General features: G+C 35.7%; 1 protein-coding gene across 12 annotated transcripts in view; it reads right to left on the bottom strand.

Moving 5' to 3' along the window:
- ESRRG (estrogen related receptor gamma) overlaps positions 1 to 27,539 on the bottom strand; it is a 408,234-nt gene that overhangs the window by 46,209 nt on the left and 334,486 nt on the right. For all 12 annotated transcript variants that reach the window (XM_069800117.1, XM_069800125.1, XM_069800121.1 and 9 more), the window contains 2 exons: positions 7,517 to 7,627; positions 2,887 to 3,048 (listed from right to left, as the gene is read on the bottom strand). In XM_069800117.1, the coding sequence (XP_069656218.1) occupies positions 2,887 to 3,048; positions 7,517 to 7,627 (273 nt within the window). The remainder of the gene's footprint in view (positions 1 to 2,886; positions 3,049 to 7,516; positions 7,628 to 27,539) is intronic.

The following is a 27,539-nucleotide window of genomic DNA, read 5'->3' as shown; positions in this document are numbered from 1 at the left end:
GAATGCATATTGCGTTGTTACCTTTTTATAGATAATCTCATTAAAAGATTTTCTGTTAGAATAGCAAAAACATTATTTTGGTTTCTTCCACAAAGACAAATTTTACTTTGAATTGCAATGCTTTACAGCTGAGATCTTTAGTAGTTATTAGAGCACCTGATATATAAGGGCCTTTAATTACACTGAACCTTAAGAAATCACTATAGTAAAGAAAGATTTGCTGATTGCTGCTTTGCTGTGCTAGGCACAAATTCACTACTGGTATAATTAATCGATTCCAAGAGATTTACACCAAGGATTTACTTAGTCCGCTAAGCTACAGTCAACTTTTATGCCATTTGCACCCTTTTTCTAACTCATCCTTTTCCCAATTCTCTTATGTTTCTGCCTACAGTAACATTTGTTACCTTAGAAAAGTCAGCTAGCACCAGTCCAGGGGCTTCTACAAGTTGTTTCATGCCAGACATCAGCTGAGTGTAGGCAGTCCAAGTTCAGCAGTACTCCATCATTCAAAACCAAGCTACAAAAGCTCATCACATTTGCCCTTTAGCATGTCAAGCCCTCTTGCATTTTGAATTTTGTGATTAAATGCCAGACAACAAGTACAGATTTTATCACTGCCCTCTGTTACTAGAAGGCTTATAAAAAGATTGTCTTTATTTCCTGTTTTGTTTTGGTTTTTTTTTTTAATTCTCATTCCTAAACCAAGTCAGGTGAGTAAACTTAGCTAGTGTAGCCTTACCACAGCAGGTGTGGTTTGAGTTTACCGTGTAATAAAAGGCTGCCTCATGGCAGAAAAGCTCCTCAACTGGTTCAGATTGCAGACTTTAAATTTTCAAGGCCAGTTTACAGCATCCAATACCTTTTCCATGCTAACCAAAGCCATCATTTTAAAGGCTGCTCAGTCTCATCCCTCTGCTCTTCCTACACGTCCAGCCAAATCAAAGCTACGCAGCATATTCACAAATCAAACTGAGAAATGTTCCCCTGCAACTACTATGGAGCATGACTGACTTCTTTGAGAGCTACTCTATTTTGGTTAAGGTGATACTGGTATCTTCCAAAGATGAAACTCAAACTCACCTATTTAACTCATTTTGACTTAATTTGGGGTGCTTTATTAGCAACCAGTGTAAGACGAAGTAGCTAGTATAATATAGAGTGATGTTTAAATTAGTTTACAATTTGCTTGGGCTCATCTAGAACTGCTCTGAACAAAGCCATTCAGAAATGTCAGCTGTGTTCCTAACCACTGTAACAAATTGTTGCCTGAACGCTGCACACCTAATGACTTCAAATTAGCTTCACTGCGATATTGCCTGACAGTTCGTTACGACTGTTAGCAACATAGCTGGCGTATCATGACCAATAAATTGGTTTCAGTGTGGGCTGGGAAAGGGACTTCCATCAATTTGATTAAAGAAATTACTGTAGCATTCAAAGCATAAAGACAAACTAGTTTAAGGAGACAGAAATAAGTTAACTGTACCAGAAAAGCATTGCTCCTGATACAAAAGCTTGTTTATACACCATTTGTGGCACAGAGAATGACTAAATTTCAACTGTGTCGCATACTGACTATTTTAGAGTCTCTAGGTTATTGTCTCTCATCTGAAGTAAAATAACACTCCATAGATGTACAAATTGTTTTATTATTATTCTTTGTTAGTGTTCATATTTATCGAAGATGACCTAGAAGCACGTACCAGAAGAACTGAGGCCTTGTGCTGGTTAGCACAAGGGAAAAAAAAAAACCAGGAAGACTATTTCTATTTCTTTTGATACTGGAAATAAATTACATTTACTTTGATAAACAAAAAACTGACTGGATTATTTATTCTACTATTAAGGTAACCCAAAATCACATCTAAAATGAGGATGACATATTACTCAGAGGAATTAAAGGTTATCCGTTCTTATGCTCAATAAGGCTGCCCTATCAAAATTAGAAACCTAACGAGCTGATGAAAACACACCAACATGCTCACTCATCTGCTGGTCTAGAAAAATATCTTAAGAAACAAGAAAAAAAGCTGACCTTTTTTGTGTGACTTTTTTTGTGTGACACCTTTTTTGTGAAAGGTGACAGACTGAGAACCCTGGAGACTCTGTAAGTTTGTCTGCTAGCTCACAGAGCAAACACAAATACCTCAGCATTGGGGGCAAATATAATATACCTGAAATGTTATCTGAAGAAATCGCTAATCTTCTGAGAAACTGCTTTTGATGACCCCCACTCTTCTTGCTAAGGAGAGTGCCAGTCAGCTTGTGTAATATCAACACATTTATGTGATGTAGACTGCAGTCCATTTCATGCAGACCAAGGAACTACTAAGCTATAAGAAGAGACCTTTTGGTACAATTCAGTTCTTTCTGCTGAACTGCTGGCACAATTCAGTTCTCACACTAGTTCATTCAATGAAGAGAACAATTCCTCCTTGCCATGCCAAAATATAACTGAATTTTTGCACCTCCTGTGGTCAGTATAAGATAGTGCTGCATTTATATAATAGAGGAACCAGACTTAACATTCAACTACTGCTGAATCAGATGAGTATGAAGGTGAGGACTTGCATTACCCTTCATACCAGGCTAATGCTCTGGATGGAAAGGTAAGTTTATCTTACCAAAAGCAATACATGAAAAAAAATTCATTCACTGAGCAGCATGTAAAACTTATTAACATAGTAACACTTATAGCAACAATAATATTATTTCCAAGGTAAGATATATTATCGTCTAACCTATGTCCTATGTGAATCATCTGGAGCCTTAAGAAAACTTCATGCATTGTAGCGAGAGAGCAAATCGTATTTTTTACCAGAACAGCATAACCCACGCAATGATTTCTCTCTGTCATCTACTTGCAATAAATACTGTATGTACCTGGAATATGCTTAGCCCATCCAATGATCACCACGAGTTCTCTGTCTGCCAGGTCACAAAGAGTGGTAAGTGCTTTGATGTCACTGTCTGGAACAGTGGGGTCAGGCATAGCATAGATCTTCTCTGGTTCAGCCACCAGCAAATGGGACACAATCTTGTTATCTGTAAAAATGGTCCAGAACAGTACAAGATCACCAGTAGCATCATTCTACTTTTCAAACAGATGGCTCATATTTCAAAGTGCAAAAGAATTTATGTTAATATGCTGGACTTAATTAAACCTTATTGTAACACCACTGGCTTCTATCAGGGGTTACAACACAAAAAAATCTGATCCACTAACAATGTTTATCAAGGTGGACATGTATGTTCTTAAGACAGTAAATTTAATGGAATGTAGAAATACATGATGACCCCTTAATATTGGAATACAAACTTCGTAGAAAAGTATTCACGCATTATAATGTATTTTTGACTGTGCCTTCTAATTACCTGCAACCCCCCCAACTCCAAAGGCAGGTGTATTTTTGGAGCGAATAAATACCAAAAGTAGTTAAAATCTGTAACTTCTGTCAGCAATTCCAACTACCATTCTTTATTTTAGATGTCACTGTTAAAACTGTTGCAACAAAAAAGGTCTCAGGACTTTCTCAGTGCTCATTATCCCATATATCTTATATTACAGGTATCCTGCCTGTTAAAACGTTAAGAATTAATCTGCACTCCTTGGGGACTACGCTGTGAGAAAAGCGGGGTGTTGTCTTATATTTGCTTTTCAGTGAAACACACAAATTTAGAATCATGTATAAAATTAGCTTCTTTAAGTACAAAAATAGACTAATGATCTCCTCTCCCTTCCAACCAGGAATAGCTATTATCAATGAGAATAAAGAGTGTAAAACTAAGGAAAGTATCAATAGATGCAGACTCTACCTCAGAAAACTAGTCTGTGCAAAGAATGATACTTTATCATATTCACACACTGGTTATTTTTATCTATATAGCATTTTCAGTCATGTGTTTAATATTTACTTTTTCATCCATATGATTTGTGAAATCTGTTTGGAATAATCAATTAAGTTATAAGGAAAAGTGAAGAGGAAAAAGAAAGAGTAGAAAAGCCTGGAAGATTTACAGTGCAGTGTGGCTATTCTATATTCTATAAGTAGGATAAACATAAAATGAGCATTATATCCATGTGGAGGCACAATGGAAATATCTTATCTCTATACAGGAGCCTGATTTGTTACTCTGAGAAGGCAGAACTGAAAAATGGGAAAAGGACTAATTCATTAAGCCACCTAATACAGCAGACATTACTACCTAATATATTTACATTTTACTTTTCATGGTAGGTACATCTTGTGACCTCAAATGCACCATCAGAATTTAAAGCCCAAATGGCACCCTTTAGTGAATTTACATGAATCTGTTCCCTTTGTTAGGATAAAGAGTTATGGGGCCTGATACAAACGGGATTCCACTGTGAGAAGGTGCGAAGTATTTTCTGACTGCAGAGAATGCTGCCAGAATCAGCATAATTTTCCCCTTCTGCATATAAGTCACAGGATGGACCACACTGTCCTCCTATGGGAGAGCTGCAATGGAAGCTGACGGGGATGTGACTTGCCCAGGATGTGTCAGAGAGGCTCCCAACCAGCCATGACAGATTTCCATAAAATACTCACTTGATTCGGATTTCTGATACTTTACTGCTCTTTTGTGACACAGACTACTCCTCGATTCTGATCTACTGTCCCTACAATTTTTGCCTTATTCCAAATTTGTGCGTCAGAAGTTGTGATATATGTTAGCCCTTCATAAAAGAAGTGCAAGAGCCAACTGGAAACCATCACATCAAGCATGTTTTATTACAAGGGGATATATTCATGCTTTATATGAACTATAGGAACTATGCCAACTCAGTAATTCTTGATCTCAATATTCTACTGATTATCAAACTGATTAATGAGGAATTCTATTCTTATTTAAAGATGACAGATGGTAGTTTTAACTTATATTGGCAAACAGCCTTTGCACATAATTTTTTTATTTTTTAAACAGTCTTCATATCCTCTTTAATTTCACATAGAAAACATAATCTTTTTAAGTGAGAAAAGATAACATTGCTTCTTCCCAAATTCCAATATTTTTACATGTACTGAGAAGTAGGATAAATAAATTACAAGTTTCTTAACATCGATACATATGTAGCTGAGGATTTCAACTTTGTGGTTTTTTAACTACTGATAAATGAATGAAGAAGCACTCACACCCCCAAGTTCTGGGTTTTTTCCCTGCAAACAGAAGAAATGGCCAAAGAACCTCTTTCATTTTTTTATTAGGTTCCTCACCAATGGCTTTTTGTAGATGATTCAGGAATATTGTATATTTTGACTCAGGATTCCCAAAATCTCAAATTCTTTTTATTTTTGCAATCAACAAGGTCTACGGGGGGGGCCATTAGATTCCCTGGTGAAGCTGGAAAATATAATAGAGACCAGAAGTAGGTGTAGGAAAGATCCTCCAAACACCTGTTCTTTCCCTATAGGGGGAAAAAGCTACATATATTGGACCATGCATTAGTATAGGCCATAGGAAAATTTTGATGTACTCAGAAAGCTCCATCACTCAGGAAATTGAATAGCCATGAGCACTGTTCCTAGGTAAATCTTATTTAATGTTTCCCTAATTAGAATCAATAGAACCCAATTTTCATTCCTGTGCCTTTGTTACGCACAAACTATCAGTCAGGGTCCAGAAAATCTCCCAGGCTACTTCCACGCAAAACCGATTCAACTGTTTCAAGTCTTGACACTTATCTGGCAGGATCTGAAAATTAAGTTTTATAAATGTTTGTTACAAAAATGTTTGTAATTGGATGAGCTAAGGAAAATGAAAGGAGGCACTTAGATAATGAGTAATGATTTATAAGGAGGTTAGTTTATCTCAGACAAATGGAGCTTACAGAAATTGGTGTAGTTATCATCTTAAAGTAATGTAATGCACTACTTTGCAGTAATCTTGGGTTTACACAGAGATTCTTGTGTTTCAGTACAGCTGCGTTAACCTCTGTTCATATTACAGGGCCTGGGGTTTTGGGGTTGGGTTTTGGGTTTTTTTAGCCTGTTTGGTCTTGGCTTTTTTGTTATGCTAGGCTATCAATATTTCTACTCAGTGACAATATCAAGTAAATGAAAAACTGACAATCTGTGCACCCAGGAAAACTAAACCTCTAATGAAATTAAGCATTAGAGTTTATTAAATTTTATTGTATTATCAGAAAGTTTTTATTATAATGTGCAAAATCTGCTTAGTGCAGCCCTAGATTGTATTTACAGAACAGTGGGACAGCTTATGGAGGCTGAGTAGAAGATGCCAGATTGGACAATTGAAGGAATATAATCAGCATAATGTTTTTTGGAAAGGCAAAAGGAAACTATGCCATATGTTCACTTAAGCCTTAATTTTATGTAAAACTGGCTGTTTTTTCTTTGACACAGCTAAAATGCCCTTTCACTTACAGTTCAAAGACTGTTTATTTGCTCTCCAGATCCCCATATGCTCAAACGTATTGTACACAGCACTGTCCCCTACTGGGGAACAGGAACGGAAACAAATTCCATTTTCCATACAGCCAGATATTTTCAAGAACCTAAAACTGACCTGTGTGTTGTCAGAGGCATAGGAGCAGAGGTAAATGGGAGACAAGAAGGAGTTTGCCCTCCTTATTTCTCTGGCTTATTTCTCTATTTTAGGAGTAAATCAACCTTCTCAGCAGGAGCAACTGGACGTGTGTATTTTCATTTGAATTCAGAAGAGTTTACAACACTTCCTACAGCGTGTATGCCTTTGCAGGGTAATACACTAGCCTCTTGCACTACAGCTATAATGCTATTAAATTTACTTCATGGAATTAGTACAGTTGCTGCTTGAGTTTATATAAGCTGCAAAGCAAAACCCCTAACTATTTTTAGTTAATCGCAAAGAGGATGGAACTTGTATTTTCACAACAAGATGATCATCTCTCTCTCTCTCTCAATTTCAGCCTGGTGAGATACAATCAAGGAGATTATTAAAACATAACAAAACAAAGCAAAAAAAATCCATAAGGGTACTAGAGCCCAAACTACCAATCTATGCTTGTTATTACTGTGGCATATTGCTCTTTTAATCTAATGCTAGGTAGTGTATTAATCTATAGGTATAAATTAATGAGGCTCTTAATGTATTTTCATTGGGAGGTTGAGCAGTCAAACTCATTTAGTTAGTGAAAACTACAAAAATCACTTTCTTGTGAAATCTGAAACTAGAAGCTTCAATGAACTAATGATCACAGTATGAACCATTTTATGTACCACTGAAAATAAAGATAACCTGTAAATGTAAAATTTGTACTGCATAAACCATGCTTTTATACACTTCCACCTGTAAAAATATTCTTTGTTCAACTTCACTTGAGAAAGATGAGCATATTTAAAACAAAATACGTTAACAGCTAAATTGATATAGCGTTCATGGTAATATCTTCTGACCAAACCCTTGTCCCAGTCAGAAGGAGCTTAGCAAACAGGACTAGGAGTCAATACCTTGTATTCAAAGAGAAATTTTGTGTATCTGGTGTACTCACATGGCTTTTTTGCTGGCTGAACTAGCTGAGGGTTCAGGTATGGGCTATTCTCTGCATCTATTCTGCGCTTGTACTTCTGGCGACCCCCGCGTACTCTGTCTAGGCGGACACCTACATTGGGAAAAATAAGCAAATAGGTAATTAAATATATTATAAGGATGCCTTTCAGGTTACAATCTTCTATCTCCTGCCTTCCAATATTTATTTAAAATGCATGTTCATTTCAAAAAATTAATTTTAGAAAGCAAGGGAAAGCAGCACTACAAGTATTTGCAAGCTGTTCAGATTTTCACACATGCAAGACTAAGTATACAACATAATCTCCTGTTCACTTAAAACCATTTGTTCATTTTTACATATTATTAAAAACAGCTAACAAGTTTACTTTCCATTTGTAAGAGTCTGATCTTAAGTCATCTTTGCCAGAAGCCGAAGTTCAAAGCTGTAATAAACACCATGGATACACAAGGCTAACGTTGTGAGTAGAGAATTACAGAGAATTAGAACTTTAGAAACAATGAGTGCTGTATAAAGTTTAGATACCAAAACCCAATGCTTTTAATTAACATGGATTAACATGGCCAGAGGATACAAAGTAAGTATCCTTAGTAAAATAAGAACATACATGTGGCTTAAAGACTTGAAACTGTTCATGAGGGTTTGAAAGAAATTGTATGGCTGTTCATTTAATGTCATCAATGATGAATTAACATTTGTGTTCTACCTCCATATTGTTCATTGCTTCAATAAAGCATTCTGCTACCTGTTTTGTATAGATATATAGGAGTTTACCTTCCTGAAACAAGCTATGGCTGCTCTCATAGACAAAATGAAAAAAGGAGGGGGGGAAAAAAGATGGTAGATCCTATAAAACAATGAAGTATTTTTATTTCCTTCTGAGTCACCCAGGCAGATTTCCAGACAACCAGGATGAATGTCAGTATAAACAAGTAGTAACATAACACTGAAGTTGAAAAACTCGGCACATATGCAGGGCAGCAGGACAAGTAATACCAAGTGCAAAATTTGTCCCTGATGACATGGATTTAACTAGACAAGAATGCAAGGACGCATTACGTATCAATGATCCCTGTGAGCGATGTAATAAAGTGCAGCTCACTTTCTCACTTTTCTTTTCATTGTCTATTTTAGCTCTCCTCCCTCTATTCATCTTTTCTATTGCCATTATTGTGCCCTACTCTACTACTTCCTATCTCCCTGATCTCTCCCTCACAGGAAATACCTCCAGAACTGGCTTCTGGACAGCAGAGAAGCCACCACCAGAGAAGTTACAGTTTCTGTGCACAGCAAGAAGAATACAGCACAGAGTTTATGTGCTGCTCATGAACCTGCACTGGTAACACAGTCCAGTTACCAGGAAACATCTGTCAGTCTTTTGTTGTTGTTGTTTTCCTGTTCTGTCTCCTACTCTCCATGAGTAGGCATGAAACTAACACACCAGAACACTCACTAGCTGAACCAAGGAAGATGGCAGCTTACAGGTCCACGTCTGTACTCCTCTAGCAGCAAGGAAGGCTTTGTGTGCATGGGGTTCTCATTTGCCCGGACGGACTGTTGGTATCTATAAAGGTTAGTAACACAGGAGGTACTTGGCTTAAGGACACAAGCAATGTCTGTAACTATAATGCAGTGAATTGTATACAGCAGTGCTGAATAGTTTTTGCTCACCAGGAAAGTGGGTAATCATCACCTCTATTTAATAGTGAAATTTGATTTGGTTTACTGCAGAAGACTGTGTACTTCACCCTCTCAAACTCAAGAAGTACATTTCTCACTGTATGTTACTAATTACGTTTTTGCGAATCACATATAAATAATAAAACCAATCAACCACATACCCAAATAGGTCAGTGTATAATTATGAATCAAGTCTTATATATGGTATTTACCTATTTCACTACCAAACTTGTGACCTATTTGTAGTCTAAGCTATCTTATAAAATTCATAGTGATTCAATCACCGAAGCGTGGTTATTTTTTGTTTGTTTTTAAAGCTATACTTAGAAATGCATGAACTACAGCAACACTTTAAAAACTGATAGTCAAAAGCTTTTCAGAGCTAATGATAATTCAGTGTGTTCCAACCTTGAATCGGAGTTTGAGCTACACCTGAAGCAAATGACATCCAGGACAATATGCTGCCATAAAAACAAGTAACAAAAGACCATGGTTTGACAGTTGAATATTCAGAAATAGGCAGAGGATTAGAACAAGCCACATGTGATATTGGTGGGATTATGAAAAAGACTGCCCAGCATTTGAAGAAAAAATAGATAGAAAATGATTTCTGCATAATTCAGATGCCATCCTTCTTTCTGCTTGGGAGCAGATTTCATAGTGATAAAAGACGGATAGCATCAGATAGAAGTATGTTTAATCAAAAAGTAATGGAACTGAAGCTTAAATTAAAATAATATAAATCTACCAAGATGAACAATTTTTTTTACCTCCTTTGCATTTGCCAAGATACACATTCAAGCCATTCACATACTCAATGGAAGGAAATAGAGATGAATGTCACAATAGCAAAATTATACATAGATCCATGTACTCACCTATCATACATAGCTATACCTATAAATATAGCTACTTTCTTTTTCAAAAAGAAAAAATCATAATTCTGAGTAACTGGGGAGTAACAGTATTACACATTTTAAAATTACCTAAATCTATAACATAACTAATTCTAATTCAAAAACATTTTTGATAACATAATACCAACATAATTTAGAACATAAATTAGAGGTTTATAAACCTTTCATTAAAACTGATATGGAGTTTACCATCATTTTGGCTCCTAAGATTTCCTTGCTCCTAGTACCGTTACAAAGTAGCTATTTTAGAATAAATTTCTGATAATCTAACATACCCTAAGTGGTATTCTAATTCCCAAGAGTCTTTATAGAAGTAAACACAATGCAAGACACCACTTAAGAGAGTATACCCATCTGATATTCCATAAAAACTTGAGTTGGGGGGGGGAGGCAGCAAACTGAAATCCATAGGTTCCTGTGTATATGCATGCATTTTCCCTTGTGAATCCTATAGCTTGTATGAGAGAATTCATTACATAAATATATTTTTATGTGCTCTCAAGACAGTAACAGCTGATGCCTTCTTTGTTGGAAAAACAAAAGGAAGAAAGAAAAACAATTTTGTTCACAAAAGATCTTCATTTGGGGCAGAAGGGGCTTAACATCTTGATCACAGAGGTAATTGCTGTAATTCAACACATACTCTGTACTCAGACTTAAAGAGGATATTGTGGCATCTAGCTATGGTAGAGAGGGAAGTTAAGTAGACCTCTGCTTTAACTCTGCTGTGCATGTGGCTTGCCAGAGTCTTCAGCAACTCCATTCACTCACCCTATCAGTCCTCAACCACGAAGTGAAAAGAAAGATATCTACCTCACCTACATAAATTCATGGCACATCTCCGAATGAATTGCACTGTACATATTATCATTACAGGTTTTTAGGGTCAAAACATCCATAAATGTCACTGAACAAAGCCCCATTGAAGACATGCAAGTTGATTCTCTGCATTCCTCAACACTGAGTTTCATTTCAAAATTCTTCAACAGAAAAACAAAACCAAAAGCTCAAACAAGAAAAACAGGGATGACCACAGGGTATCTTATTTGGTACAAATAGAAATAACAGGCCTGCTACCAGTTATGATACGATTTCAACATTCAAGTATAACACATTCACTTTACACCTTAGGACAAGTACAACTCACGAGCTCACCTCCTCAGGAGTGATGGGCAGTCACGTTTTGACATAATTTACAAAGCTCAGAAGATAAGGATTAGACTAGAACTGTAATATATGGAGAGCTGGAAACTATGTAAATCAATGCAATAACTACTTTTTTAAAAATAAGGCAATTATACATACTAATCCAACATAAGAATTTCTCCAGGTGGCCTTAACGAAAAAAATAGCCTCATAGTTACTATACAAACTTCTACAAAAACGGTTCACCTCCAGGTTCCTCACACAATCTTTCCATGACTTCTATCAATGGTTACCAACACATAACAAAATTATATTGGGCACTTACTCTAAAGTGAAAGTGTCCACATAGTCTTGCACAGAGATAACTGAAGACTAGAGCTGATGTACACAATGAGCTACCCACCAGGTACTTCAATCTAAACAAACTTAACATAGGCAAACCTGAACTCTTCATGTCCTCTGTACTTCCTCATCTGTTCTTCCCTCACCAACCAACGCAAATTATTATTCCTTTTCTGTAGTCCTTTTCTCACGCTGCCTTGAACCCTTGGTGTGGGACAGGCACCCCACTGTGACTGGTGCTATCTAATCAAAAAGATTGCCCTTACCCCTGTATGGCATTCTTTTTGCAATTCAGGTCCTCAGTATGATAATCATATTTAACCGTCACCTATTTTTTCCATACAGATCCAAGCCATATCCAAAGTATACTATTTACTCCTTTATAATCCACCTTTCTTCCTGTTTTCCATCCTCTCCTTCTCACCTCAGCTACAAGTCTCCAGTGTTCATTTGCCCACTTGTCCCACAAACATTCTTGTCCTTTCCATGGAGCTCTATACCCACAGGAAATCCCCAGGCTAACTTGGAAGGCATTGGTCCAATCCTTCAAATCAAGACCTACCATACCAGGACTGCCTATAAGAAATTGCTTAGTACCTGTAATTTGGGTTAGCTTTTTATTTTGAAAAAAATAAATCCAATTAACTTCAATATGAACTAATATCTGAACAAATCAAAACTTCCTCTCTTCCTTCCAGTACCTCAGTAAAGAACAGGTTTGAGATCAGAACCAAACCCACAATTTTAACTTCTGAAGGAAATTTCAAATTCTGTTCCCTGTCCGTCCCTGACATGACAGATTTATGGCAAGCAGACACATGCTACACTGACGCTGTTCTGCCAAGCTCCACTTCTAACACAGCACTCTATATATACTAAATTTATTCCTAGCTCAATTTTTGAGATACATAACTGGGTAACAATCCTTTTTCTACAGACGTCTGTAAGATTCCCAGCACTGACTTAAATTTTACAGTGAGACCAATAAGAATGGATACCCACATAACTGCATCTTGCCAAGCTTTAGTGGAACATCAGTAGCAGAAGCAAAAAAACAGATTAACAGCAAAACTAGGAAGAGCAAAAGGAATTTTAATGGCAGGTTCTGATGTGGTTCTCCTTTGGGACAACATCTTGCTAAGAGTGTTCCAGTTCACTTGAACATACGGTGCTTACTTTTAAGATTGCTGGGTGAGCTTGGGTGGATATTACAAACTCTGGGGTTTGCATTTATTCACAAAGAATGGGAAAATCAGTTGATTTTTCCACCATGAACACAGACAAAATGTATTTAGAGATAAGAATGCATGGTCATCTAGTAATTCTTTAGACAACTCAGTAATCTCCATACTTTGGGATTAGAGAAGTGTGAGGCCAATGCATTAATCCTACAGTCTGAAAGATTTGTAGTGGAAGAAATACTTCCACTTTAAACCACAAAAGACCTCTCTCAATATAGTAGAAACATGCAGGAAATAACACAGCATGAAGAAAAAGGATAATATGAGCTATCTTTTCTTCTGGATCTGCATATTTGTTTTATGTGCTGAATTATAAGGATGCCAGAGAGCTTCTGAAATCAGTTTACAAAGCATTTGGATAACACCACGTGCAGGTAAAAATTCAACTAGACATGTAAAATATGTATCCATTAGGCTAGTAATATTTTGAAAACAGAGTCCTAAGTCATCAAAGAAGATAACAGCTATGACTCATATTAAAGCTTTCCTGATCTACAGCTGAATTAACAATTAGCAGCGGAAGGCTTTAGTGTTTTGTCTTCTGATAGCTATCTGCACTATTAAATACACTATTTAGTGTAGAACAGGAAGTCTAAAAATCATCCTCCTGCTTTACATTCAGTCAGTACCAAAAAGTATTTGCTAATATAGGATAAAATTCGCTGTCCTCAAGAGGTGCCTATAAAATAATTTAGGTTCAGGAACCTGCCCATGGGATGGACTGAAAGACAAAACTGTGTTTATTACTTTAATATCCAACTTGCTCTGTGACTATGAATAAGTTGCTTAATTTATCTGTTTCTCTGTCAAAGATTTGCAATAAACAGCTTATTAAAAAAAAAAAAAGTAGCATTGGGCCAATTCAAATATTTAGTGAATTTCTCCAGGTTGAAAAATCAAAAGAGAAAAATATTGCTTTTGTAAAACAAGTGGTTCAAACCAATGTTTCATTTCAGGTTTTGATCATGTTTAATAATTAAAAATGTTTCTGGGCAACCAAGTGTAAATTACGTTTTGGAAAATCCATTTTTTACCTGGGAGGAGGGGATGAGAAGGCTGGGTTTTGGCAAAGGAACTGAAAAAAAATTTTCTTTGGTTAAAGCCCAGAAGGGTTTTTTTGGTTGGTTTTTTTTTTCCAGTTTGACAAAAGAACTGATAAATGTGTTACTTACACAGCTCAGTACTCAACCTCTCTGGAAAGGAACATTAACTTTGCATGAACTAATCATCTACATGCTGAATTTTTGTGCACTGTCATTTATGCATTAAAACATAAAAGAACATGCATAAAATCCACTTAGTTTTCCCATGCAAATGAGATTTTGTGTAAATAAATTCTATTATTTCTTAGCACAAGTGATTTCCATTGAAGAATGGTCCATAAACAAAGATGTTCACATGAAGAAAATGTGGCATAAAATGTTTAAGAGTACTACCGTTGCTTTACATTTTTAATGGTTCCATATGAAGCTAAGTATCCTAATCTGTGACACTACAAATACAAATTAGGTCACATGCAACAGGTGACAAGTTTTAATTGAATGTCTTCTGTCTGCAATTCTGACAAAAGGTGAATGGAAATAAATGAGTCTGGCAAGACAGCCCTGAGCCTTACAATACCCAATATCTCATTATTTTTAAACAGCTATCTATAAACTGATGCTGACAAGCTTTGAACCTTTTATTTCTGTTCAAGAAGAGGTGAATGTGCAGAAAGAAAGAAAAAAAAAGAAAAAACAGGACAGCTACTCTGTTGCATTAAACATGCAATACCCATTATTAGCTCTCAAATATTACAAAAGAATACCTTTTACACTTCACATAAGAACTTATAAAAAAAAAATGTTTCTTTTCCAGAAGAGATACACTTGATGCACACAGTTCCTAGTGCTTAAATTTGGTCTTTTCTGAGTGTTATACTACCAGAACTTCATTAGAATTATGCTAGACTCATGGTGATTTTAAAGAAACTGAAATTAGGTTACTAAATGCAGGCTACAAAACTTCTGCTTCTTTTCCTTCACTTTTCCAAAGTATTTGTAAATATTTGTATATGTATACATATGTATACAAGTATATATGAGTATTTGTAAGCTGTGAAGGAAGAGCGATGCAGAACTAAGACTGTGAATATATAAAGTCCTGACATTTCTGAAACGAAACAGTTACCATCACAATACTTCTCTCCACATCACAGGATTACTAATATACTAAAAACTAGGAAGCAGTGTAAAATACCGCAAAAGCTTTTATGAATAACACAGAAAATACTGTTGCTAATTACACCATTAAATTTCATGTCAATGTGCATACTATATAATAGTATATGCCTTATTTTTTTAACTATGCATACGATGTCCTGGGACAAGGTACAAAAATAAATACAGGCAATCTATCACTAACTAAATAGTGCAGTTCTTACCTTAATTTATTTAAATATAGTTACACAGATGCTATCTTGTTTCAGAGTTCAAATTACAACCAATTTAATGAAGTGGAGCTTGCTGGGCTGTAAAGTCATTACTGCATCAATACACTTGTAACCATTACTTTAAGGTGACAAGCGCAGACTGGTAAAGTCAGCTTGGCTGATGATCCAAGGAAAGGGCATGGAATGCCAGGAGACAGAAAGGTCAAAAAGTAAGTTTGAGCAAGGCCATACCAACACCTGAAGGTCAAAAGCAGGCCTTTATTCTAGATCACATCACCAGAGCTTATAAAGAATTCAAGAGCTATGCTAGTGACAACTCTAATAGAAAAGAAGTCTAACTGAAGTTCTGGACAATTTGCTGGTGACTCTCAAGAGAGATGGGAAGATAGAAATGAAATGTGTTATAATACTCGGACTGTGAAGTACCAGTAGCATGAATCAAGATCTCCAATACTCTTTTCAGATACAATAATGTACAGTTTCACAATATTTCAATTTACTGAGTTGGATGATGTGCGATTCTGGAATTAATTTGAGATCCAGAAGTCACAGGAAAGTTCTTAATAGTATGAGTTGAAACAGGTACATAAAACCATACCGGTCCTACTGGGGTCAAGAAATAGCTTGCTTAGAATTAGGATTTCTATCTAGAGGAAGTTACTTCATTTTGCTGGAACAGAACCAGAGGAAACTAAAGGATAGTTCTCATCATACTAGAGCTTTAAAACAGATGTACAGTTCACTGAAATATTAAAAGTTCTTTACCCTAACAAACATGTTCCCTAAGTTTGGGGTTTTACTTTTCTGTTTTATTATCCTCTTTTTTCTTTTTTTCCTTTGAGACAAAATCTTTCTCATCCTCCTCAAGGAGTTGCCAGTCTGTGCTGAACTGTACAAGAGTGAGACAAGCAAAATTTAGTTTCCGAATTGCACTCATCTAGCAAAATAAGAGAGAGTTACCTTTTCAGTTAAGGTGGATTTATATTGCCAGTTGAGTCCAAATTAGCCTCAGTGCAAAAATATGTGTTCTCAGAGATTTCTGGACTTCTCCAAGGCTTATTCAGGGAAAGACCATTTTGACATCGTCTCTTCTCTTAGCACACGCATAACAATACTAACTATCTCTGCAATCTTTCTCATATTTATGTATTGAGCAATTATGAACTACACTTTTGTTGGTGAAGCACCATGCAATTCTTCCCTGCTTTTTTTATTCTTTTAAAGAATAAGATAATGGTTTGTGGAACCTCATCAATTTCACACTTCGTCCTCCAAGCTTCCTCAAAAGGTATGGCAGAACTCTGAACTTATTCCCTCTTTCTTCTGCATGCTATTTTATGGCACTGGAAAATCTAGACCAGGTGGCACAATGGGAAACCAGCCCAAGAAGCTTACACCATGTCTCAGCCTCTGGTTGGGGCTAACACATTTTTAGGAGCATTATATTTTATCATGATTTATAGTCTAAGTATACTTTATCAATTTTACCTATACAGAAGACTGTATTGGAAACTAGAATATCTAAAGTAATTTAATGAGTGCATGCCAGCCTGATGCTACAAAAAATGGGGTACTTTTAAACCTAAGTATCAACTTTACATGAAAATGAGGGCTTAAAAAACATGATAGATATTCTCACATTTTGGCTTTACTTTTGCAGCCAAAGTACAAGCATTTTGTCTTCTTTATTGTTATTTTGTTTGCAATTTTTTTTCAGGATTAGATAGGAGTTACACAACAGGGTTTCATTTGGGGCCTCAGAGTAATGTTGCGGTACAATTACAGGATAATTCTAACTTCAAGATAAAATAAGATTTTATATTACTAGTTTCAGGTGTCTTTGGCAAATGACATGGCTTTTCTGTACTTTGCTCTTCCTGTCCATGTACTGTAACTTTCTGTTTCTCAAAATTCTATCTGCTACAAGAGTAAAGTTCAACAGTGTCTTACATGAGTTCATAGTACAGACAGCCACATTTCATGACCGTTGAGGAATTAGAAATTCCTGGTTTCTACTTCCTTTCTGACTTCTCTGAGCAGTTGCTTATTTTAAAAAGGGGAATCTTTATCTCCTACTTAGGTAGGAAAAAAACAGTGATTTAGGCTAATATGTTCAGACTGGAAGGTATTGACATACCACGTCAGAGCATCTTCCTGTGCAGTGTTGCTCCTGCCTGAAAATCTCAGAGTTAATGCAGACAAATAAATTTAAGGTTTTTTTTGTTTCACTATTTGCACTGGGTTAAAGTGATGATTGTTCAACAATGAAACTAAAACTTCAAAACTAAGTGGCTAGATGGGCATCACATCAAGACATAGCATAGTAAAATAAAGAAAAGAATGTAAAATGTCAATGCGGTGGAATTGCTTCCTATTAGTGCTATCTTGTAGCATTGTGCTGAAAGGTGGAAACAAAGAAAAGAGATACATTCTCTGCATATGTTATGGTTTCTGGAGGTGGCAGGTAAAAACATTCCAGTGTGTGCAGCTTAACGAACACTGGGAAAAAAGCACTTGGGAAGAAAGTATTTGTCTCTTCCTCAAAAAAAGTTGGGTAGTAGTGTAGCTAATGATGAGTATAAAGGTAGAGTCTGTAAAAAACCCTGATAATTTATTCACAAAATTGTACTCAGTAATCAACAGAAAAATAAATTAATTAGACAAACCCTTTACAAATAGTGTTCTATAATTTCTGGTCAAGACAATAACAGCTTCAGGAAGTCCTGCAAGAGCATTGGTACAGAATATTTTTATCTACAGTGTGCTACAATTAATCTGAAACCTTTTCTGCCCACCCCCCAGTATTAAGGAATGTAATTGATGTGTCCTTCATATTAATTTCAAATGTTTATTCAGAGGCTAAATACAGCAAACTATTTTTTAACTCAGAATTAAAAAATTGTCTGCAAAGTTTCTGAAAGCAGAAGGAAATGAGGGTATTATAATAGGATATTTCTAAGAGAATGGTTCTTTATCAAGAACCACTGTGCAATGGTTCTTGCACAATTGTGCAAATGTATTTGTGTCTGCACATACAGTCTTATATATATGAGAAGTGTTCAAAGTCACAGACTAAACCGGTGCACAAAATCAAAATGTTGAAACATTAAATCCGCAGTGTGTGTTTGATTAAAACCCACCTGATTTTGAACTCCTGATCCACTCAAAATAGCCTTGCCAGGAAGGGATTTTATAATTGGCCTTTACTGAGGCTCACTATGCCACCCACAGAACTCTTGTCAAGAAAGAAGTATTTGTATTTTATACAAAGTATCCGAGTGTACAAACATTCACCCCAACATTTTCCAGAGTACTGAGAATACTGCAGGTGTCAGTGGAAGATCTAGTTGAAGGAATGCTGTCAACTCAATTAAAGTCTTTACATTTTTAAAGATACCTGTATATTTACATAACATTATTGAAACAATTGTTTTAAAAATGCCTTTTAGTCTTTATGCAACCTTTCCCCTGTTATTCCATGAATACCAGTATCAATGAATTGTGCATACATGAGAATGAGAAAGTGAAACTGAGCAGAAAAAACCTAAAATTAATTAATCAAGTTCTAATGCTAAGGTTAAGTGAGGTGCAAAATAGGGAATAAAATTTTAAAATTATTTAATTTTATAAGAGAAGGCTCCAGTCCTTCAACTGAATTATATGGGCAGATCTATGTAGTATATAAAAGTATCAGATTTGGTGAAGCGTAGCAAGATTAAAAGATGCATACCATTTTTTGAATCTTCTAATGTTCACTTCTTTTCCCTTAACAGAGGACTGAAATATTCCTGTACCTACATATTTATAAAAATCCTAAGATAATATCTGGCTTTACCAGCTAAAGCCTGAAAAGACGGCCATATTAAATTTTTACAATTCTTAAAACAAGTGTATCTATTCTGTGTTTCATCTTGGTAAAGCAATGGAAAAGAAAATGAAACACAAGGAGTTAACAGGTACAGGCAAAGTTCTGTGGACATAAATGAAAAAAGTCTAAGTAACTCTCCATTTTGAATTTTAAGTATTCTCCCAAACATATTTAACACTTCATTCATGCCCAGAGTGTAACTGATTTATACATTAGCTCATATATCCTGCTAGCCTCGTAACCTGACATACTGCCTAGCATGCTGGAGTGACAAGTTATCCTGTTTGCGGCCTCTGCATCTCATCTTGTGGTAATACTTGAGCAATTAATGGAAAGTTTATTAGTGATACCACTTTATTGATACTACTGCTAGAAGCTTTCCATACAAAAGCATACGGTTAGCCTGCATATCGACTATTCTTATGTAGTTAGTACTAGCAGTGGATCAGAGTTAGTGCAGAAAATCCCAGTTGAAAAACATAATTGTAATGTGCTCCGTGTTTTCCAGCCTTTTTGACTGTCCATAATGTTACGCACAATTAATACTACGAGGTAAATTGATTTCACTTTAATAAAACACAATAAATTTTGAAACAATTAGACAATATACTCTGATTATAAAATGCCCCTGCTCTAAAACATAAAACAGTGACAATTTTGTTCTAATCTCATAGGTAATGTTGGGCCTTTGGGAAATGGGTTAATAAATTCTAGTTTTCTAAACCTGGCAGACTGATTTACAGCAAACTTCCCCATTACAGTTATAGTAGATGTCTATCAAATTGCTTATGAGAACAAATTTATGGAAAATATCCAAGAGTAATGCTTTGTTCTTATTAAAATACATGAATATGTATGTAATTTTAGCCAGACTAAATGAACAACACAAAACAAAAAGAAAGAGAAAAAAGGTCAACAATTGTTGTCACGAAAATTATTCTTTTCCAAAAGAAACTCCTCCCTGTTAAAAATGCCTTAGATAAAAGATGTTTGTCTGAGGAGAATATTTTTGTTTAAATTGTAATGGCAACTGCTGTGAAGAAAAACTGTACAAAGTGCACACGGGTATCTAATATAAGTAATTGGGTGACATAATGACATAAACATTATTTAAAAGAAGAAATAAAGCATAAAATTTCCTAATCCCCAGGAATTATTTTCATATAGAACTTTAACAGATGCAGAATTAAAAAAAAATAATTTAGTTTTATGTCAGTAATTGCTGACAAGCACAGTCTATTTAAATTGGCACATGCTTACTCTTCTGAATGCAGACCTCAATGGAAATATTCACTGTGTGCAATGCTAAACACACACATATTTTATTTTTCTAAGGGCCATAAAAAGAATATTTACCAGACAGGAGAACCAGGTTTTCTCACTCAATGCGTTGCAAATCTAGCATAATTCTACTGAAGTCTGTACATTTTTCTAGATTTACTTCTATGGGCAGGAAGAGCAAACAATTTACTTTCATGGACTTTATATTTTTTCCAAATACTGTGCTCCTTTCAAAGTTTTCTGCTTTCTCTCCTCTTTCTCTCCCAAAGTTCTCCTCCCTCCATTAAAACACATACATTGGACTCTTTCTTTTTTCTTTTAAACATATAACTATACATTTCTACCTGGATTTCATTCCTATGGACTGTGACATCCAGTTTAAAAGACATTAAGGCTAAAACAAGAGCAGAATTTACTGGGTAAAAAGATGACAAGTTATATACAAAATAACCTAATGAAACAAACCCACAAACAGAAACCTAGAGAAATATTTCAGGATGTTTATAACTAGCACCCACAAAACAAACAAATGTGTATAATCCTCTCACAAGGATAGTTTTTGAGCAACTTAACCATGAAGTGTACATACAAATCAATCCGAAGTTGTGTTTGTGACAACCACTGCAACATCCAAGTCTCTTCTCATCATACTCTCAGTATGAGAAGAGACTTACCATACTAGTTCACCATAAAATTCAGTAATAATTGAATTGCATTTCATCTTTATCAGAAACCCCAAATTTCTAGCACAAAGAGCTTTGGACATATTATGAAGCACCTTTTCCAATGTCCCCTTCTATGAAATATGTAGTACCCTTTCACCTATTACTATATTTGTTCCCCCTGCCATATTTGAACGGGGGACTCTTTTACCTGTTCTTTTTTTTTTTTGATTGAAACATTCATAATTCTTAGTTACTGAGAATACTGTTCTTTCGCCTTCACAAGCAATCATTTCAACAGAAGTTTTCCTAACATTGTTTTGCAATTTTAAATTCACTTTCTGGGTTTTTTTTATACTTTTCCTGTCTATATACTCAAAGTATACAGGCTAGTTCATGTAAGATTTTACTTGAAACATTTATATACATTTGCTATGATATTAAAGACATTAAAATCTTAGGTCAAGAGAGGACAATCACATCTTAAAATATTAATGCAAAGTGGAAATAAAACACATGAAAAATATTTACTTGATACTATCGCCAAGAGTATCAGAAATGCTCTTAGCATAATCATCATTCAGTTTTAAGGCTTCTTTAGTTCCTTTGAAAGTCAGTTTACAAAACTATAATCTATATCTAAAGGAAAGATACATAGAATTTATTTCTAATCCATTCTTCATCTGACCAAAGAAAGCACAAAAGAAAAAGGTGCACATATATATAAGTTCTAACTTCTTAACTGGATACAAAGGGCAGTCAAATTGTTCTTGAATATAGATGAGTTCCCTGGGTCCTATGAGTTCCCCATCAAAAAATGTAATTCCTGTCACCTCTGTGATCAGGAAAACAGACATAGGCTTAAAGGAAAAGGAGATGACACAATCCATAATGTGCTGCAGTGAGTACACTTCTCTTTCTCCAGCAGGCACTCTTGAGAGAACGATCACCAAAGGGTGCGTGTGCTTTGGACATCACAGTGTAACTCGAACAAATTACACTGCATTGCTCAATGATTAATAAAAGCTAACAGTCAAAATTCCTTATTCATTCTTTTATCCTGCCTTACATATGTAATCCTTCAATACAAATACAGGAAACTCAACACAAAGAAGAAAAGGTCTTGAGAGCAGTTGGCAAATAAAGTCTCTATGTGGTTCGCTTTTCAGTGTTTAGATTTTGCCCATCCGCACACCTCCAGATTACTCCCATAAGATCCAAATTTATACTGAGGACTGTCCTTTAAGCAAAATAAGCTTGCTTCTTCCTCTTCCTCTTTTCCCTCTCTTTGACCATACAACTTTCTCTTTGGATCAGAACCTCCCTCTGCAACGTACTTTGTTTGTTCCAGAAGGTATTTTGATCCCAAGGTCAAATTTGGATCCATTTTTAGACGTTGAAGTTTTTTTCTACTAATTTTAATCTGGACTAGATATATTCAGAAGAATGGTATAAAAACACGCAGAGCTCTTAACAAGACAGCACTGCTTATTGCATTACTGTAACGACAGAACAGGAATAACATCTTGCCTGTATTTTCAAAGGAAATTGATTCAAACGATTTTCCTCGAAGCCTTCACTTAGTTAACCTGCAGAAAAGAAAGGAACTGACCATTGAAGAACACACCTAAAAGTATGCTTATACTCAGCAAAATTGTGCATCAGTTATAGGAAACATCAATATGTTTTTTGGGAATAGTCATCTATACCGTTTATTGGAGAAAACCAAAACAGACTGCACTGAGGATGGATCTTATGAGGAAGGCCTTTGCGATTGAAGATGGAACCTTTTTTAATCAGTGATCTCAATGGTCTTAACAAATCTGATATTTTCTGATACTGTTTCTTAAGGTTTTACATGTTTCCCATTTGCTGACATGGGAGATTTATGTGAACATTGTACACCTTGGCAATGCTCGGGCGCATTTGTTTCTTGAATTGAGGCAGGTTTTAGAAACTGTAACACAATTCATTTTTTACTGCCTTTTCCCCATTTTACAGAGTTAAGTTATTTTCCACTTGTCATGCCATTTTGTCAGAGATGGTGTGGTATGGTGGATTGATACCTCTTCATTATTCTCTCCAGCTTGTGCCTTTCCTTTTAGACTGCTCAGTGATCTTCCTTTCAAACTATCCACAAAGAGTGGAAGTATAGTAAACTTCTCTACTTTGTGCCAAGTTTGTGTGGGGTCTGTTGTTCTCCCAGTGATGGTACCTATATATTTCTTGAAACTAGGTTAACTTGCAGTTAAGCACTAGATCAATAGGAAACTTGGCCAGATATCCTAAATACATAAACCCAGCAGCGTTTTAGTGATAATTGGACCTTTAAATTAAGATTATGATCAAAAAGCAAAGATGAGAATATACTGCAAAATTTGAGAATCTTATCTTTGTCCAGTCCTTTTCACATTCAGAGTGAATTCTAGTACAACTTCCACAGAGCAAAGATTACTCAAATTCCACATCAAAAACTTCCTAAAGTTCTAATAAATGCAGAGCCAGAGTTCTATGATTTTGACTGTTACCTTCCCTACATCCAGGATGGTGTGGTCCATTTTTTTATTCAAAGCCATTTCCACAAAACAGCATTAAAACACAGTTAAAAATTGTCTACACAGACTTCTTCATTTTTAAAATGATCAAATTAGAAGATGCGGAAATTCTCCTTCTAGTTACATAAATATGTAAGATAGAGTAAAAAAGCTTTCATATGCTTGTTTTTTAGTTGTCCCATTCTATCCTATTGCTTCTACTCTGAGGAATGCACTTTAATCTTTGTACTAAACATAAAGAAATGCAGTCTATACTTTACTTTTCTTAAGCCATGGAGTACATGGTACCACTAAGGTATACAATCCTTGTCAAAACTCCACACAGTTGGTAACTGTCACAGTGAACTAAACAGACTGTGACTTCAAGTGCTGAATACTATACTTAACAGCTGGAGAAGCTCTTAAATCTTGTCTAAGAAAGAGAGGGCATAATTTATCTAGCGAAAATCCTCCTTTGGCAGCATATGCATAAGAAAGAAAGGTTCTATGTGCCGAGCTTTAAAGAGAAATTGAAAATAAAAGTTTCTATCATGAACGTACTTCACAACATTAAAAACCAAACATACATGTTAACTATTATGTACACAAGGTCTGAAGTATCAGTAAAGAAATTTTGCCTGTGCTGGCAGAGATAGAAAAGGATTCAACTTCAATTACGTGGACCAATGCAACTCATAATGAACACACGTTTACCTGTTCATCTCAGACTGTTGCTACTGAACTGGGCCATAATCAGATGTTTTCTAGATAGCTCTCACATGTCATGCATCATAAAATGGTGATTCCAAAAGTATAATGCCAAAACTGGTTAATGGATAGTATTTGAAGAAGTGTAAAACTAAGTCAGTTTAGAATTTAGAACAGAAAACGTATCTTATTACATGCAATCGCAACACAGTCCATCCTGTCAATGGCAAAGATCAATGGCTAGGCTAGTAATTCCTCCACTGAGAATAGGTAGGGAAAGACAAAGAATTCCTTTATGTCCTTTTCATTCATTGATAGATACCACCAAAAAAAAGGTTATTTATTTAGTGCTAATTTCAATTTACATTATTAATGTGAGGTACCAGACTAAATACTGTTTTGCAATAAAGTAAGCATTGCAAGGGAACAAATCTATTGTAAAGATGCAAAAGCCTCATTTAAAAAGTCAGTTGGTTTGTGAACATGTCCTCCCCCCCTTCCAGTTTTGATGTACAACTGTTAACAAAACTTCAAAAATTTAATTTGGTTGTAGGATCAATGAACATTGGTGCTTTTTTTTCCACCCAAATATGGGATCTTAAGACAGCCCACGAAAAAATGGGTAGGTCTATCTTTCAAGAGGTTTTCCATCACACTTCATTCTTTATTAAGGAGCAGTTTACCTGAGGACATGCTTAAAGATCAGTGGCATGTTCCACTGCACAAAGATCTGTTATTAAAATCAGGTGATTTTATACAGTTTTCTCGACGAACAACTGCCTGCAGTCCTTACTCAGACAAAACTCTGACTGAAACTCCCATGCCACTAAAATCCCAATTGCAGACTTTTTCCAGCATGAATAATATTCAGCATACCCTCCTAATTAATGTAAGCAGTATTACTGCCATTTATCTTTCTTTTTCATTGTTTTTTTCTCAGTTACTTCTCCAGCAAAATGCGCTGCGTTTTATTGTTAATTGTGATAAAAAAAAAGAAATGAGCCAAATCAATTACAGTCCTCTGTCAATCTGTATGGTTGAGGCACAACTTTTACTGTTTTAATTAAATGAAGAAATGGGTCTATTGTTTAAAGGCATTAAAGAAGGCAATTCAAAACTTGAAGTAAAGCCTTTTTGTTTTTACTGAGGGGCAGAGATGCCTATAAAAGCAATGCAGGTCTCTATTTGAATTTCATAGCAGCTGTGAAATTTATAAGAACCACAGAAACAATTAGCTATCCATTTTTTCTTTTAAAGTACCGCTAATTCTAATGGGTTTGGGTTGTGAAGACATTGTTACCTAAAAAATGTTGCTGTGACTTTAATCCTGGGCTAGCAAGAAGACAGAATCCTTAATGAAGGAGGAAATCTAACAAATCAATAGGAAAAATTCTGAAGTAAAAACAATGACAAAAAGCCACATAGGTTGTCAATTACAGTGGGAAAATCAGTGGAGTTATACTGTTTATTATCAATGTAAAGCTGATCTTTTGTATGAAGACAGTAAGTTTCAGTCCTATTCTGATTAAAGTCAGCACAAGTTTTGCCACTGCATTCAGCTGGAAGAAAGAGCCCTCTGCATTGAAAAAGCCCATCAGGCCAAATTCACATCAGTTGGTTCACATAGGTAAAGTAAATACACAAAAAGCAAACAAAGACCTCTGCACAAGTTAAAACTCCTTGAGCCCTTGAAACGGTATTAACACAGCATTTTGAAGTCACAGGAGTAAGTCTTAAAAGGATAAGACTAGACCCAGTTATAGACTGCACTTCCAAACTGCTATCAGCAGTTGCTGAGTGAAGTGGCTTTCAGGGAATCCTTCCTCTATTCATGGATGTATGTATATACAGCTATGAATGTACACCCAAGTAACAAGCTCTTTCCCAAGCATGCAGTGGTTTCTGCAGGCATTGGTCGTAACTGCCATTTTACCCCTCTCAGTCCTAGTGAACAGGAGCACAAGGTGGGCTAAATAACACTTGTAGAATACAGGCCCGTGCAATACCACTGCCCACTACACTAAACGGGATGTTCCACACATCCTTGGCAAAGACTTGAGATGAGCTTTGGGAAATTCACAGTCTTGCTCACTATAAGGTAAGAAAGCATCAGAGGGCGTATCTGCTGGTTACACAGTACGTATCACATGTTACGGTCCCAATCCACAGAAAGAAAAGTGAATGACAAAAATTCCACTAACTTCAATGGGCTTGATTGATCAGTTATTTGTTGTACAAAGTCTTTTTAACCACCGCAAACAAAACTTGCAACAACGATGCAGAGATTTTTTCTGGAAACTGGTAGAAAAGTGCCACCTCACCTTGAATGCAAAAGAAATAACTCACTGGAGCAAGCTGAAAAAATCAAATGTTTTACTCTCATGCTAATTATAGTTTATATAGATTTTTTATATATATATAAAATACTAAAGTATTATCTTAATGTAATTATAAATTTAGGATCTTTATTATATTAAAAAATTATCCTGAGAAACTTGAATTTCCACAACAGAAGTATTTGTTGTAAATGGGATTTGACATGTGTGTGAAACTGGATAAAAGGATTTTCAATCAAAGTGTGTCTCCTAGCAAGCTCTATAGCAGAGAGTTGGCACAACAGGGAATGCTGAGTAATTAAGAAACTACATAATGACTCATCTTTTCCTTTTTCTGACTCACACTTTTTTTGTGATCAGCGGAGGCTCAAACACCAAGCAAAGTTGTGACAGTATGCTGTTTACATAGTCCCCTTTTTCACTCCAAACATCCCTGGGCCAGAGGGATCACCAAAGAAGGCTGCCTAAGAACAACATAAAACATTATTACTCTTCTGTTTTTCCTTAAATGCTCTAGGTAGCCGTCACTTTATCCCATGTACACCACATTCCATTACTGCCCAACCTAATAAAGACTTCTGTCACAGCAACAGCTTTTCATCTTCAGAGCTCCTTTCTCCTCTCCTGATAAGGCTGCCAACTCTACTCTCTGTAAATGAGCTCATGTGAACGCTTTATTTTCGGTTGTGGAAACAAAAAGAGCCACTGCTCAGCTTCAGAGCTTGAGGGGGCGGTTTTCTATCTTCAAAGCATGACCAAGGCGTTTGAAAGGGATTAAAATTAAACTAGTAAGCTTAGCTTGAAATAAGAAACTTGAAGCAGGACTATTGCACTCACAAACTCTGCTTTTTCTTTAAAC

The sequence above is a fragment of the Haliaeetus albicilla genome, chromosome 13 (assembly GCF_947461875.1).
Source record: "Haliaeetus albicilla chromosome 13, bHalAlb1.1, whole genome shotgun sequence".
Taxonomy (NCBI): Eukaryota; Metazoa; Chordata; class Aves; order Accipitriformes; family Accipitridae; genus Haliaeetus; species Haliaeetus albicilla.
Note: the sequence above shows the minus strand (reverse complement) of the source record. Positions and strands in the feature narration are given on the sequence as shown.